The sequence below is a fragment of the Microtus ochrogaster genome, unplaced genomic scaffold (genome assembly GCF_000317375.1).
Source record: "Microtus ochrogaster isolate Prairie Vole_2 unplaced genomic scaffold, MicOch1.0 UNK146, whole genome shotgun sequence".
Classification (NCBI taxonomy): Eukaryota; Metazoa; Chordata; class Mammalia; order Rodentia; family Cricetidae; genus Microtus; species Microtus ochrogaster.
The window spans coordinates 159,319-175,662 of NW_004949244.1; the positions used below are offsets into that span (position 1 = coordinate 159,319).

The window sequence follows — 16,344 nt, forward strand, 5'->3', positions numbered from 1 at the left end:
ATACACTTGGATCATACTCTCCCTCCTCAACTCTAGACCCTTCCCACCTCCATGGTTTTGTGTGCTCTCTCTCAATAAGCAAACCAAAAATCAATACAAAGAACCTAAAGAAACGAAAATACCAAACCCCACCGAATGTGGAGTCTGTTTCCTGTGACCAGCTGCTCCTGGGTGGGGTGCCCTGGAGCGCGGCCTCCCCTCTCTCAGAGGCTGTCACTGCAAATCTGCACCAGTGCTTTAAAAAGCTGGATCACCTGCAGTTTGGCAGCTCCTCCTTTAATGAGACCACAGATGATTTCTTCTACTCTTGTAGGATTCTTGATGCGCACTGAGCTTTTCTGAAATTCTGGCATCTAAAAGTGAACAGAAATGAGCGCCTTTACCTCACTTTCCCCAAATCAGTCACCACCAAGAAACTTGTATTAGAAAGTATAAAAATGCTGAGGCATTGTTTTTAAAAAAAGAAAGTCACAGCCGGGCGGTGGTGGCGTACGCCTTTAATCCCAGCACTTGGGAGGCAGAGGCAGGCAGATCTCTGTGAGTTCGAGACCAGCCTGGTCTACAAGAGCTAGTTCCAGGACAGGCTCCAAAACCACAGAGAAACCTTGTCTCGAAAAACCAAAAAAAAAAAAAAGTCACCATATAAAATTACCCAATGTTGATCTCTGGCCTCCACATGTATGTACAGGCAAAGACCACACCCACCAAGCTTCAATGGACATAATAAGTATGGTGTGTCTACTTTGTAAAACACTCCTGCTAGAGACTAGGCATGATACGGACCGAGTTAAGGACCTAATTTAAGGACCACTGCCGTCTTGGAGGACCCCTTCTGCAGCTCTCTTACAAAAAGCTCAGCTGAGAAGAGCATATACTTGATTCAGTAACTAAACCTATCGGAGCTGGTGAAATGGCTCAGTGGTTAGGAATGTTTGCTGTTTTTGCAGAGGATCTGTGTTTCCAGCAGCCATGTGGGATGGCTCATAACTGTTTGTAACTCCTCCTTCAGAGGATTTTAAACCCCTGTACCTGCACTTACATGCAAGTACTCCTCCTACATACATATAATTAATTTTTAAAAATCTTAAATAACTCATTATAGCGAGAGTTAAACAAAGGATTATGTTGCCACAACATTTTCACCAAGAAAATGAAGCAAGGTTCATCTAACAAGAACACCTGGGTCCAGTGCTTCATACCTTTAATCCTACTGCACTCAGGAGGCAGAGGCAGTTGGATCTATGAGTTCAAGGCTAACATGGTCTACAGACGAAGTTCTAGGACAGTCAGGGCTACCTGGAGAAACTTTTGTTTCAAAAAAATCAAACAAAAGAATATTAACTAAGACCACTTGGTGGCGCCCATCAACCACCCTGCTTCTAATCAGGTCTTCACCTACATTTTACATTTGGTATATTATAGAACATTTTTCCTTTTTTTAAAAAATTATCAATTATGATAATTGCTACCCTCCTATTTATTTTTAGTAACAAGCAGATTTAAAACTCAAACTGCTTCAGAACTTTCACAGGCTATTATAAGATCATTTTTTTCTTAATTATTATACATCAAAGAAGACCAATGGCTGGGGCACCATCTGTGCCTGAGACTCTGAGAATACATGAGCATCCATTCCAAGCAGATACTTAGTGAGGACCCGAGGGCTCTGGAGGAGCAGACGGGTTACAACAAGGAAATGACTGGCATTTTATTTACACCTTCCCAACTGAAGGGTGGGTGATGCAGGTGTTAAGAAACACAGGACAGTGACTATGGCTCACAGGTAGAGTCTTAACCTAACATCTATAAAATCCCGCATTCAATCCCAGCCAAAGAAGAAAGGAAAAAAACACAGAGAGACAGATACAGATAGACACATCACACTCCTTGGCTGAAACACACAGTTTAAGCTGATATACACTGAATCAAACATTATAGGGTTTATTAAAATGTACATTTCTGCTGGGTGGTGGTGGCACACACCTTTAATCCCAGCACTTGGAAGGCAGAGACAGGTGGATCTCTGTGAGTTCAAGACCAGCCTGGTCTACAAGAGCTACAAGAGCTAGTTCCAGGACAGGCTCCAAAGCTACAGAGAAACCCAGTCTCAAAAAACCAAAAAAAGAGTACTTTTCTATGGTTTTATGTACTAGCTAAATAGTGAACAGAAGAGTATTTATTTACTTACTATTTTATTTTATTATTCTTTTGAAGACAAGGTTTTACTGTGTAGCCCTGACTGGCCTGGCATACCCTGCGTGGCTTAAGCTGGCCTTGAATTTGTGGCCACCCTCCTGTGTCAGCCTTGAGAAAACTGGGATTACAGGTACCTGCTACCAAGTCTGACTCCAAGGAATTTTATCATGGGGAATGTGGAAAGCTGCTGGTATTTCCCTAGTGTACCAGGACATGCTCCTTCCATGGCCTCAGCACCACCATATACAGAAGACAGCTGCTTCCTGGGCCTTTCCAAAAACTCCACACACCTTCTGTCATAGGCAAAGTTGGTGGTTCACACCATTATTTATATAACACTCTCACTAGCCCAGCTGGCTTCAAACTAGTTACGTAGCCAACAAGAATGACCTTGAATTCCTGAGCTACCTGTTTTCACCTCCCCAGCAATGGGATTACAAGTGTGGACCACCGCATTTGGGTTTTTTGTGGTGCTGGGGACTGAACTGAGAGCTTCCTGCATGCTATATAAGTCCTTTACCAACTGACCGACAGCCCCAGCCATTTTGCACCCTTTCCTTTTCTTAATTTTTTTAACGTTTGCTTGCCTGCCTTGCCTGACTCTTCATCTGTCCGTCTGTCCATCCATCCACGTGTGAGTGTGCTTGTGTGGGTGGAGGTTGGAGGACAACCTTTCGGAGTCAGTTCTTTCCTTACACCACGAGGATCCTGGAGATTAAACTCAAGTGTCATGCTTGACGGCAAAACCCCTCAACCCCTCACCCACTGAGCTTTCTCGCTGGCCCCGAATGCCCGTCACTTTAAACTACACTTAAAATATTTCATTCTGAATGAATAGCTTACACACGAAAGTGCCAAAGAATACAGAAAAGAATGGGAATCAGGCTGTGGTAGGGTAAGCCTGTAATCTCTGCCTCAGGAGACAGAAGCAGAACCAAGGTCATCGTTGGCTACAAAGTGACTTTAACCAGCCTGAGTCACAGAGACCCAGCCTCAAAGAACAAAACCCAAACTATACATGCACACAGACAGAAAGGGAGTAAGACGGACGTAATGTAGGCATGGTGGCGCATGCCAGTAATTGCAACATTACCCCTCTCAGGGCTGAGACAGGAGGATCTCACATTCCTGACATACATACACAGGTAGACTCCATGTTCAAAAAACGAATAAAAACAAAACAACAGCAACAACAAATTCACCAAAAAACATAGCCATCATTTTATGTTAAGAACTATAAAATGCATTATATTTCAAGCAAAATCATTTCAAAGTCAGTTCAGTAGGTACTTGAGATTTTATCATTTGTGTGCCCAGCATCATGAAGAAAGTCCTATATAAAATTCCAGTCCCACAATTGCATAGTTAAAGAGGGAAAAGTGGAGACGATGCACCGTTTACAGGTGGAGCCGGAAGTACTTGCATACCCACCATTTTCAAAAGGTCAGCAGATTCCTGATTAGTCATTTCTTGGTTATTCAATCTTCTGCATTTCCCCAGGTGATGTCACAGCAAGAGAGAGGGAAAAAAGGCACACGTGACACACTGGCATTTGTGGCTCTTACTATATGCTAATGACTACGAAGACAGTATGTTAGTATGATTTAAATACCAAGAAATTGCAGGCTGCTCGTTCAGCAAAGGATTTCCTCTATTTAGTAAAATTTTAGAATGAAAGTATTGTGTCAAGAGTTGGAAACTCTCTTCTAAGAACTAAAATAGTACTGATAAGTTTGAATACAGAGGTAAAATGGACTAAATATTTGCAATAATAGACTCTACTGCAAGATTTGTGACATCTATCTATCATCTATCATCTATCTATCTATCTATCTATCTATCTATCTATCTATCTATCTATCTATCTATCTATCTATCTATCTATCTATCTATCTATCATCTATCTACATACACACACACAGGTCTCATTCTGTAGTCTAGGTTTGTCTTGAATTCCTGGGTAACCTCCTGCTTCAATCTCCTTCTGTTGTGGAATTAATGGTGTGAACCACTATGCTTGGCTTTGCAAGTATATATTATCAACACTTTTTCTATACAAAGGGTGAAGCCTGTGAGAAAAGTGTGTTCCTAGTGCCAAATCTACAAAGGAATTAAAATAAAAGAAGAAACATAATATACAAAAGTATTTTCCCTTCAAGTTTTTCAAAAACTGTTCATTTATCTATTCTCCCTACTGTGTCTATGAGTGTGCCCGCATGTGTATGTGTATGACGTCATCCACTGGAGTGGGGACCCACCCGTGGTTAAATGTCTAGAGAAAAGTGATCTTGTCCAGCAGCCACCAATTGTAAATAGCTCCTCAGTTAGAGGACTTTGAGAGAGCCCTTCCCCCTCCAGGCTAAATTTTCTTAAGTTAAAAACTTTCTGTGTGTAAAAATCTGTGTTGTTTTTGCACTTAGGAAAGTGTTTGGGACAAAGCTGGTACGCAAGGTGTTTGTCAAATAAAATGAGCATTTTTTTTTTTTTTGGAGGCTGCTGGGTAAACTTTATATCCATTAAACCAAAGGAAAATATACCTTTTCACTATTCTGGTTTTGTCCTATAGTATAATTCTTAGAGACAATTACTAATTTTTCCCATATTGACTTTATTTTTACTTGACTCCAGGTAAGTAAAAATATAATGATCAAAACCCTGTTTTGAAATAGCTAGGAAGAGCTGGTGATGTAGTTCAGTGATAGAGGACTTGCCTACAATATAGTCCTGGACTTGATCTTCAGCATGACATAAAAACAGAAATAAATTAGTGGGATCTGAAGCCACACTGCTCTGGCAGAGGACTAAGTTCTATTTCCAGCACCCACATCAGGCCCTTCACAACTGACAGTAATGGTTGCCTCCAAACTATTGGCAATCCTCCTGCCTTATTGCTACAGTTACTGGGATTACAGGTAGACAACCGTCACACTTGGCAGCTGCTGGCTTTTACTAATTCACATATGCTCTGCCAATGTCAACCCAGCTTTCTTTCTGCCGAGTTCTCACCAGTGTGACCGGATTTAACCTCAGCTCATGGAAGTAAACCCGTGTGAGTGTGACAGCGCCATGTCCAAACCTCACTTTCAGGTCTGTGTTGTGGTGAAAGTGTAAACACACACAGAAAGACAAAGTTGCCCGCCTTCTGGGACTCTCTGAAAGAAGATACCGACCATTGGGGCTGAGTATTTTTAACCAGCGGTCTTGTAAGCCTACACCTGGTGCAGATAAAGGGCCAGCTTGTTCTGCCAACTGTGGCAGATGCTTCAGGAGGAGAGCTGCTGGAAAAACAGAGAGCACAGAAGACACAGTCAAAAATAGAACGCGCTCCCCTTGAACTATGAACTCTCTTCGAAGGAAGCTGTAGAGTCTTAACATCTGGAATCCTGATCTCTGAACTAGAAAACACTGCAAACTAGAAAACAATTCCTCTGTGTACTCTCAGTAGGAGCTTCAGGTTTCTAAGCGTGGTAATGCAAGGCTCTGTAGAACAAGGCTGAAGAACGAAGCAAGAGGTAAGGACTTAAATTTGTTATGTAAGAATTTGTTAATGCCTGTCGTTCTGAGGCTACAGTTTTATTTTTTTTTAATCACTAAGATGGGTAACCTGTCTACGTTAGCATTTTACTTGCTTTAGAACAGACTTTAAAGATTCTGAGTGTAAACTGAGTATCTTTAAAAGCTTGTTTCACTGTGGCTCACTGGAAAGTAGAAAAAAAATAAACTGATTAACATAGCTTTTAAGTGGCTACTCTGCTTTAGTTTTGATGCTTGCAGAAACAAGAAAATTACACTGATAAGGTAATGAAATTTTACAGTGTACTGTGTTCTGTCTCTTACATGAGAAAAGGAACACCTCACTATAATAGGGAAAGGGCTCTGGCAACAGTATTAACGGTGCCTGGCAAAGTCATTATTTTTTTATTGCACCTCTCTCAACTAACCAAGACTATCTGTCTTAAGTTCGGTGTATTAAGATGTCAAATTTTATAGGGTGATTATCATATGGAAATATAAACTATAAATTCATTTTAATTGATGACTGTAATAATTTCCTTGTTTCATTTAAACAATTCTCCCTAGATGGAAATAAACATCCACAGACTGGAAAGTGAAACACTCTCGATACAGGCAGTAAACAAAACTGAAACTGAGCAGCTGAAGGTGTAGGAGGAAACAGAAAAAAAAATCAGACTGTCTATTTCAGCAATTTATGCCAGTTTCCTTAGACAGGCAAACAACAGTCAGGATTTTACGGAAAACTGTGAAGTGTGTAAGCTCAGAACTAGTCCTCCAGCCTACTGCCCATGTCGGTTCTCACACCCAATGGTGTTTCAAGAGAATAAACCAAGGCACGGAGAAATTATGCTGCGGACCCTGAACAGACTCTGACTTCTTCCCGCCTTATACTTTCTCCAGGAACAGCAGCACAGGTCATGACAGCATCCTGTAAAACTGAGCAAGCTGCTTGTAACAGTCTGGAGCACGGTCGGATTTTTAAGAAGAAGCTACATGAAACTTGGAAAACTCAATTATTTAAATCTGATGCAGGGCCAGGCCTGGTGGCACCTCCCTGCAGGAAGCACTAGGAGGTTAGAGGCCAGCACGGGCTATATTGAAGACCCCGTCTTCAAAGAAACCGGACATAGCCACAGCATTCTAGATTTCACTGTACTACGTATGCTCTGTGTTTTGAGGATGTGCTTTTGGAGGTTTGGGGTGTCCAATCTAAAACTTATCCATGTTAGGCAAATGGTCGATCACTGAGCTACACCCCCAGTCCTTAGATGTATGAATTTTAATTTTCAATATGCAAGTTGTTACTTTATAAATATAGCTTTTATCAGTTCATAAAATATACCAGTATCACTTCAGCCTACAACAGCCTGGGTAAGGTTCACACGCATAAAAATTAATTTTATCACCAGCCATTATAAAGTCACGTGGATCTGTGCACAATTAAGTCAAATAGCAGCTGAACATGTTGCTCTCCACTTCTGAGAGCACTTCGCCTCTGCCTAACAGCCACGTAAGAATAAGAATGCTTAGAATCAGAGTATGTAAAGTTTAGGTACTGAGCCTTAAGACATCAGAAAGTTTTACACACATACCTGTGCAAACTACAAAGAGTTTTACATTTCTCTACATTAAATTGGTCTACTTTTACTTCCTACTCTGTACATGTACAGACCAAAGTTTCATTAAAATAAAGAACCAAACTAGAGCCACGGCAAGTTAAATACAAGAAACCCAGGTCTTCAGGAAGAGCGAGCACTTACTTTGAAGGTAACCGGACACGCTACAGCAGCACCAGCAAAAGAAAAGTCTTCCTGTCTGAGACGCACTAATATAGCACAAGGTGCAGCGGAGGGCGGCTCCCAAAGCCTTGACTAAGCTTATGCAAACAGTCTTGTGACGCAAGCGAAAAGTACTTCACTATGCTATGGGAGGCAGGCCTGCTGGCTCGCAGCTCGATACCATTTAGGTTACAGAACCTAACTAGCTGGGATAACATGATGGCTAAGAGCTGGTAGGCAGCTCGGCATAGGAGCAACTGCTCTGCGACCTGAGCAGGAACTGTTAGTGAAACTCTTAAGCCGCCCCTTTCCTGTTTCTGATTGCACAACACTTGTAGCGTGTGCGCTCCTCTGGGGGACACTCCACTTCGAGACAAAGTCAAAAGATGAAATTGGTTGCTGCAGCCAGAGAAGGGGATAGGAGGCTGTTGCTCAATTTGGCAGAGTTCAGTTTTGAAATGAAAACAGTTCTAAGGGTGGTGTGTAGTGGTGACAGTGCACAGCAACACACATGTATTTAGTGTCACCAAATTGTATGCTTAAACTTGACTTAAGTGGTATCTCTTGTATTATACATATTTTACTCCAGTGGGATTTAACATTTATTCCAGTGGCTTTGATATTTTCTTTATATATTTCCATAAGTTTTTTGGTAAATTTTTAATAAAAAAACCATGTCACAACTATGAAAACTAATTATAAAACTGGAGAATACAGGTACAGCAGAGTCCACTGGGAGTCTCAGCTACTAAGGACCCAAGGCAGGGAAATCATTGGGTCTATGTGGGTCAGCCTGGGTAATACAGCATGAGGGGTTCTGTTGTTGTTATTAAAAAGGGAGCTAAAGAGAGACATGTTTTTATTTTAGAAACAAAACTAGTCTAGTTTTTAAATTGAGCAGCAGGATGGCAATATGCTAATACTGTACCAGGGCCTGCTAGATAAGGTACAACATGGGCTCTGGGAAGCTTTATCATCAGGCGCATGGTTAAGCTGTACACATGTAAATATTTTTTTGTGAAATAGCAAGTTTTTTTTTTTTTTTTGTAGAGAAAGGATCTTAATATGTTGCTGCTCAGGCTGGGCTCCCCAAGCAATCTTCATGCTTCCTAACCTCTTGAGCTGCAGGAACTGCCCACTGTAAGTCCACATTACCACAGCTGCACATTGACTGTACAGTACTTGTGGGTGCACCCAATGCTTGGCCTCAAACTCAGAGAGGCACCACCACCACCCCTGTCCTGGATGGGTGTGCATATTCACATGTGTAGGGGTGGTGGTGGTGGGGCTTGTGCAGGTCAGAGGTCATCTTCAGGTGTCTTCCTCCTTAATATTGAGACAGAGTCTCTCATTTAAGCCCAGAGCCTGATCATTCAGTTAGGTAAGCTAGTCGGCGTGACTTGAGCATCCCTGTTATCTGCCTCCTTGGTACAGGGATTACAGACACTAAACCTGCTTGGTACTTACATGGGTGCTGGGAATCCTAATTGCAGTCTTCTGTGACAAGTGCTTTACCCACTGAGCCATTTCTCCAGCCCCAGGCACTGCTATAAGATTTAATAAGGTTAAGTAACAAAACATTTCTCTAAGAGGAAGACCTATTATATCTAATTAGTGGTGAGACTTCAAGGACAGCAAACAGAAACCTGCTAACTACTCTCACCTAAAGATTACCTCCTTAACAAAGGAGTTCGGGAGATACGCTTCTATACCTTTGAGAGAATATTTAGAAATATTACTGAAAGCTGTAGACATAAATATTCCTTCCACATACTACTTAGGGTAGAGTAACTTATCCTAAAGAAATATGGTTGTAAACAAAGATATAGTTGCAAAGATATAGACTGTAGATTTGTTTGTAATACTAAGAAACTGCAAGTGGCGATAATGACAACACCTAGTTGATTCTTAACACAGGACAGAGATGGACATAGTAACAAATGCCTGGAATCTAGCCCTTGGGAGGTAGAGGCAGGGGGATTAGGAATTCAAGATCATCTTCCTCTGAAGAGTTGGAGGCCAGCCTAGGCTACATGAGATACTGTCTCAAAACCAAAACAAAACATGGAACAGTAACAAAACATATAACCCCAAAACACAAGACAGGTAGGGTGCGGCTAGGTGGCCAGGTCTGTTTAGCATGTATAGAGACTCAGGCTCTAGCCCAGTGCCACAAACACAATAAAAGAGGTGAACACACTCTGGTACACACATGAAACAGACGTATAAAGCTCTTATAAATGATCATTGCTGGACGTGGTGCTTCAGGCCTATAATCCCAGTACTTGGGAGGAAGGAGCAGGAGGGTCATTGTTCTAGGCCATTTGATGCCCAACAGTAAGACCCCATCTTAGAAACAATAAAAGAAAATATTATAAGTACCTAAAATTTCCTAGCTCCTGTGTGGGTGTGGCTCAGTACACAGCATGATCACATACAATACCTGAGGCCCTGGTTTGATTCCAAACAGTGAAAAAGTAAGTAATTAAATGACATGAATAAATAATTTCACTCCATTCTAAGTGTGTGGACATTTTTCATTGTCTGTCCCTACCACCCTGCATATCACACGTCACTATGCTTCCTTCTCTAAGTGTGTGGACATTCCTCATTGTCTGTCCCTACCACCCTGCATATCACACGTCACTATTCTTCCATTCTCTAAGTGAGAAGTGTGCAGCTGCTAAGGAGCAGCAGCAGTCAGTCTAGGAAGCAGAGGAAGTCTAAAACAGGACACATGATAGGACCCACGGCAGCACCAACCGCCCACTTTTATAGCCTGAGTTTTAGAATAGAAATGATTTCCTTGGGAAATAAATGGTGTGTTTAAATGTGAGAGTCAGCAGCAAATAGTATTAATCTTGTCCATAATTAGAAAAGGTGAAGAACATCCTGACAGATAACAAACCAAGACCTTAATTGGCAGCCAGGTCCTCATAGCACACCCCGGTCTGCAAAGCAGAGGCAGAAGAGTCACAAGCTCCAGTCACAAAGGCTACATAGCAAAGCCTTGTCTAAATCATAGAAATAAGAACTCCCCCTTGAGGGACTTTGATTATTAAAGTCCGAGTAATATTTGCTTAGGGTTTGTATTGGCAGTCCTGAAGCATGCCAACGCCCTTGACCAACACCCTAACCCAGTCAGGCTAGCAGGAGAGAACTCCACACAACTTCCTTCCTCAAGGTAAAGCAATATGGAACCTGGAGAAGCTAAAATACTTATTACCTTTATGTTAGTTAGATACAAAAGCTTCAAGGTTTTTTCTTTTAAGTCACGTGGTGCTACTGCAGGTAATGATGTGCACATGCTTGTGCCACTGGAGGCAATTATGTGCAAACACTCACATGGGAGTGCTTGAGAAAGAACAATGTTTCTGCTTGTAGGATGGCTCAGCAGACAAGACGGGTGACACCTAAGTTCCATCCCCCAGACCCACACTAGAAGGAAAAAACCACCAACTCAATAAAAAGCCATCCTTTTAACTCCAGACCATGGCAGTGCGCGCGCGCGCGCGCGCGCACGCACGCACGCACGCGCACACACACACACACACACACACACACACACACACACACACACCCCACACAGAGTCAGAACAGTATGCCACAGAAAGTACTGAATTAATGACTCCGACTTCAAGACACTCCGCATGGGACCGGCACGGATGTGACCTGACACCCGTCAGCAAAGGGAAAACCACTGCTCTCCAATGGCACACCACTGGGTGTCTCATGACACTTTAGGGCAGGGTGCAGGCCAGCACACAACAAATCCAACGGTATTTTTGTGAACTTTTTGTTTCATAATGGCCTTTTTGATCTTACTGGTCTTTTGCTTGTTTGATTTTTGTGGTTTTCTTTTTTTTTGGTTGTCTTTTTTTTTGTTTGTTTAGAGATAGAAAAGGAAAGAGAGACAGAGAAACTATGAATGAGAACATGAGAATGAACAAGAACAGAGCTGAGTGGTAGGAAAGTAGAGAGGATTTGAGAGGAGTTGGTAGAGAGAAGTGATTAAAATGTATTATTGTAAATTTTAATTAAAAACAAACAATTTGGGGGGCTGCGGATGTAATACATCGGTCTAGCATTCATGAAGCCCCAAGTTTGAGCCTCAGAATCACAAAACAAGCAACACCAACCCGATTTTGTCTCCCACAGTTTTCCCATTGTTTTCTGAGAAGGGCTAGAGAGAAGCTGGAAGTCACAGAGATTGCTCTTGCGCAGTGGAGTGGACTTTCATCTCTGCACTGGGACTGGCCTGGCCGAAACCAGCCATACCCCTCCTAAGGGCAAGCACTAGATGAGGAATTCAGATGCCAAAGGGCAGAGGCTTCCACGCAGAACAGGGCTTACTATCTGCCAGGTTTTCTCCATTCTGAGACTGTAATCGATTAGCAAGAATGGCGATCGTTACCAAAGGAGAAAGTGAAATCCATTTGTGTGTTCGAGTAGCGACCCAGAGCTTTTTAGTCTGTCAATTATTTAACTGAATTAAAATTATTTCATAGTTTGCCACTACGAAGTTTCTTAGGGCTTGGTCAGCCCTGAAAATACAACGACCTGAGTTCAGTCTCTAGAACTCCCCTGTCAAAAAGCTGGGTGTGGTGACCCACACCTGTAATGTCGGGGACCTGGTGGCCAGCTAAACTCACCTACTTGGTAAACTAGTTGGTGGGTTAAGGTCTGCATGCTGAGGAGAGTCTGGCTCCATCTCAAGAGGTATTAAAACCTTCCCCCAAACCTCAACCAAGAGGCTTGAGTTTTCAAACTTGCTTTGAGAAACTCAAGCATGGTCTTTAACTGGCTACATCTTTCTCTTAGTTAAAAGGCATTCTATGCTTCCTGCTAAGTGCACCATGTCCTGGTATCTCAAGATCTGCATCTTTCAAACTTTAGTCTCCATCTTATTGCAGCTGAATCTCTGTGCTGGAAACAGAACAAGGTGAAAACGTTTCTGTCTTGGACTTTCCACCATACAGTTTGTACTCTGCTGAAAAGGAACACTACTGTACTGATTGCTACTTTGTATAGGGCATATTAGCAAAAATGGGAAGGTAAGCTTTTCCTATTGGTGCATTGTTGTGAGATATTTGTACCCTGTGAAGAGGCATTGCTGTGGTTGGTATAATAAAAAGCTGCATGGCCAATAGCTAGGCAGGAGAGACAGGCAGAACATCCAGGTAGAGAGAAGAAGATAACACAGGCACACAGGACAATGGATAAGAAGAGCGAGCTAGAAACACAGAATGGGAGAGAGGTAAAAACCATATGGTAGAATGTAGATTAATAAAAATATGGGCTAATTAAAGTTATAAGAGCCGAGCTTACATAATTAATAAGTCTCTGAGTCATTATTTGTGGGCTGGTGGTCCTCACGAGAAACATACTGCAGCACGTCCTATCTGATACACCTAAACGGAGATTACACAGAAAGACAACTCGTCACACAGCAAGGTTTTCACAGCTCACAATGCCAACAGCACATAGCAAGCATGGCTAACTGGTTATGGACACTGCTCAGTGGAAAAAAACACATGCTTTAGTTAGTATGTAGGCGGCCTGGGAAGACTCCTCACACAAAGACAATTCAAGCCTGCAATGGGAGGCCGAGACAGAAGGATCATTGAATTTACAGGCTAGCTTGGGCTACACAAGAAAAATAAATTAAAAATTCAAAAAGCACAAGAAGATAAAACATGATTAACTGCACTTTTAGATTCTAAAGTCTTAAACACACTAATTATGAACTAAATTGAATGCTGTAATAGCCGATACAAGCAAATCAAGTATCACTAAGTGATCAGAGATGAAGGACAGGATCACAGGTGATTTTCTTTCATTATTTTCTGTAGTGACTACGTCGCTAATTACCTGGAAACATCAATTACCTAAGTTTCAGGCATCCAGACTCAGCTTTAGCTAAAGACAGCTGTGCTACTAATTAGAGCTAGATGTTTACGAGCTAGGCGGCTAATGCAGCAGTATTTGGTCCAGAGTGCAGGCTATGAATCCAAAGAAATTTAGCTTCTCCTTCTAGAGCTCTCCAGTTCTAGTGCACCGCGGGCTCCCTTGTCTTTCTAGCTTCTTTTCACTTTCTTCCTTTGTTTTCTTTTTAAAGACAGGGTTTCACTATGTAGCCACAGTCTTGAATTTAACCCCTCCTCCCTTAGCCTCCCACGTGCTGGGGTTCTGGTGTGCCCTATACCATTCATGACTCTAGTCTTTTCTTGTTTTCTCCCTATCGCTAACTAATGTCAGGAAGTTTCAGTTTTACATTTCAGCCTGCTACAAGGCTTAGAAGTTCTCAGCTGGCTCCTACCTGCTTCTCCAAGAACCCATCTACTGACTCATTTGTTCTTTCAGCATTCTGACAGTTGACAAGACAGACTTGGCAGATGTACTAACAGATCGCTGCTCCCCGGGAAGCTGCATATAAGAATATGGTGATTTGAAGGCTGGAGCAATGGCTCAGTGCTGAAGAGTACTGGCTGCTGTAGCAGAGGACCTGGGTTCTGTTCCCAGCGCCCACACAGCAGCTTAGAATCATCTAGATCTCCAGTTTCAAAGGATCTGACACTCTCTTCTGACCTCCCTAGGCAACAGGCACACACAGTGTTTTGCCAGCAAAACACTCATATGCATAAAAAAATACCCATACACATAATCTTTAAAAATGTGATTTTATTATTATTTTGGCATTTATTGTTTTCTCAAATGCATTAGTTCATGAGATCCTGTGTCTTTGACTCTCAAGCAGCCTGAACTACAGGTGGGCATACCACAGCTGGCTTTGACTGTGGGATTCTTTTTCATGCTGTCTCCAACATAAATCCCCAAGCAGAAGGGCATAGAGGGCAATATAAATGAAGCACTGTGGTGTGTGACGTGGCAGAGGAGACAGACAGGGAGCTTTTTAGGTCACACTATCTCCTTCCTTCTTGAAGAAGGAACTTACCAAACAGTTTAAGCAACCTCTCACCAACTGTAAGACAATTTGTACCTTCTTATTCTAGTAGATTAAACAGGGAGAGAAGGCAGGCAGCAAGTACATAAAATGACGGAGAGACAATGAAGTCTGTCATAACTGTCGCCACAGCTCAGTGGTTAAAGTAACTCTGAGGGCTGACACCTTCAGTCCGGGTACCCAGGAGGCAGAAGCAGGCAGATCTCTGTGAGTACAAGGCCAGGTTACATAGTGAAGTCCATGAAATCCTGACTTAAAAAAGGAGTACATGACCTAAAGACAATGGATATATACTAAGAGAAAGCCTGAAGTACAAACACAGGGTCAGAGAGGTAGCTCAGCTCGCAGCTCTTGCCTCACTGGCAAGTGTCTGGTTCAATCTCCAGCAGTACACACGGAGTACAGCTACACGGGGGAGCAGCATCTACTGCAGGACAAGACTGCCACCTGCTGACAGAAACCTGCACCGTGGCGATGTTTCTGACTTCTGGGATTGTGTGTGTGTTGCTTGTTGTTTTTGGATAGCTGTTTGCTTAATTAAACAATTATTTCTTTTAGGGATAGAGTCTCACTCTGCACCCCTGGCTGGCCTGGAACTCACAGGCTCCATTTGTTTCTGCCTCCTGAGCGCCACCTGCCCAGTCAAGAATGATACTTTAAGGGAGCAGAACAACCTCTCCGGTAAGGTGTTCACACTACATTTAAATCAGAGGTGAAAATGCCAATGTTGTGGCACACGCCTATCGGCCAGAGGCACAATATGCAGTTAGAAGCTAGAGGACACAAGAAATGAGAAAGGGCCACCTGGTTCTGGTTTAAATATCTTGCTGGCCGACACCCATGATCTTCAACATAACGAACTACGTGCCCTGCTGAAGGAGCACCACAAACTTAAATGACTAATGAACCACAGTTGACTCCCTGTCACCCATGCACAGGGAAGGGTCTCTTTCATTCCTGATGGTTTTGGTTTTACTGCTTTGGTTCTGCTGCTGCTTCCTCCTCCCTTCTTCCTCCTTTTTTTTTTACATTAGGATGGGATCTCATGCAGTAGCTGATGCTAGCCGGGGATAGCCCAGAGTAACCTAGAATGTAGAAATCACCCTGCTCCAGTCTCCCAAGTACTAGGATTATAAGCATGAGTCACCAACCTGGCCTTGATAAATGTCCCTTATCTATCTGAAAGCTCGCACAATGTACCCAGTAAGTCTCTGCTTTAAGGACAGAATTCTTTGAATTAAAAAAAAAAATAACTAGAACAGTACACACACACACACATACACAATCTAAATTTAGCTGCTGACTAACTAGCTCTGATGGCCCCAAATCAGGCCCAGTACTTGAAAGTTTACTAGGATTGTAAGTTTGAGGCCAGCCCTGCCTACACAGTGATTTCTAGAACAGTTGGGGGTACATAGCAAGACCCTATGTTTAAAAAAAAAGTTTCCCCACCCCAAAATCACAACTACTTCCGAGGCTACTGGGGCATGAGCAGGGGCCCTTTAGGCTCTGAGGGGTTCCTCAAAGTTGCACAGCTGGCAACAAGACCAGTCTTCAGGAGGCTAAGGCAAGAGGATCATGGATTTGAGGTCGTATGTGGTTATATAGCAAGACCTTGTCTCAACATAAGATAACCAATCCACAAATAAGGATGAAAACCAGATAATTGTGAGGACAAATGCCCAATGGTAGGGTACTTGCTGAGCAAGTGGCAGGCCCTGAGTTCCATCCCCAGCAGAAGCACAATTTAAAATACACGTTCTTTATGTACCCTAATTGTCTCCAGATGACTGCAATGCTTACATTATCTTAAAGCACGACAAGGCAAATGAGGATTCTGCATAGAATCATAGATGGAACATCTCAACTACAGTTCTACAAGTTGAAGCC

General features: G+C 42.6%; 1 protein-coding gene across 1 annotated transcript in view; it reads right to left on the reverse strand.

The window, feature by feature from the left end:
- LOC101993231 (cytosolic 5'-nucleotidase 3A) overlaps positions 1-16,344 on the reverse strand; it is a 29,899-nt gene that overhangs the window by 4,447 nt on the left and 9,108 nt on the right. The window contains exon 2 of the mRNA XM_013355509.2: positions 255-353. Coding sequence (XP_013210963.1) covers positions 255-353 — 99 coding nt within the window. The remainder of the gene's footprint in view (positions 1-254; positions 354-16,344) is intronic.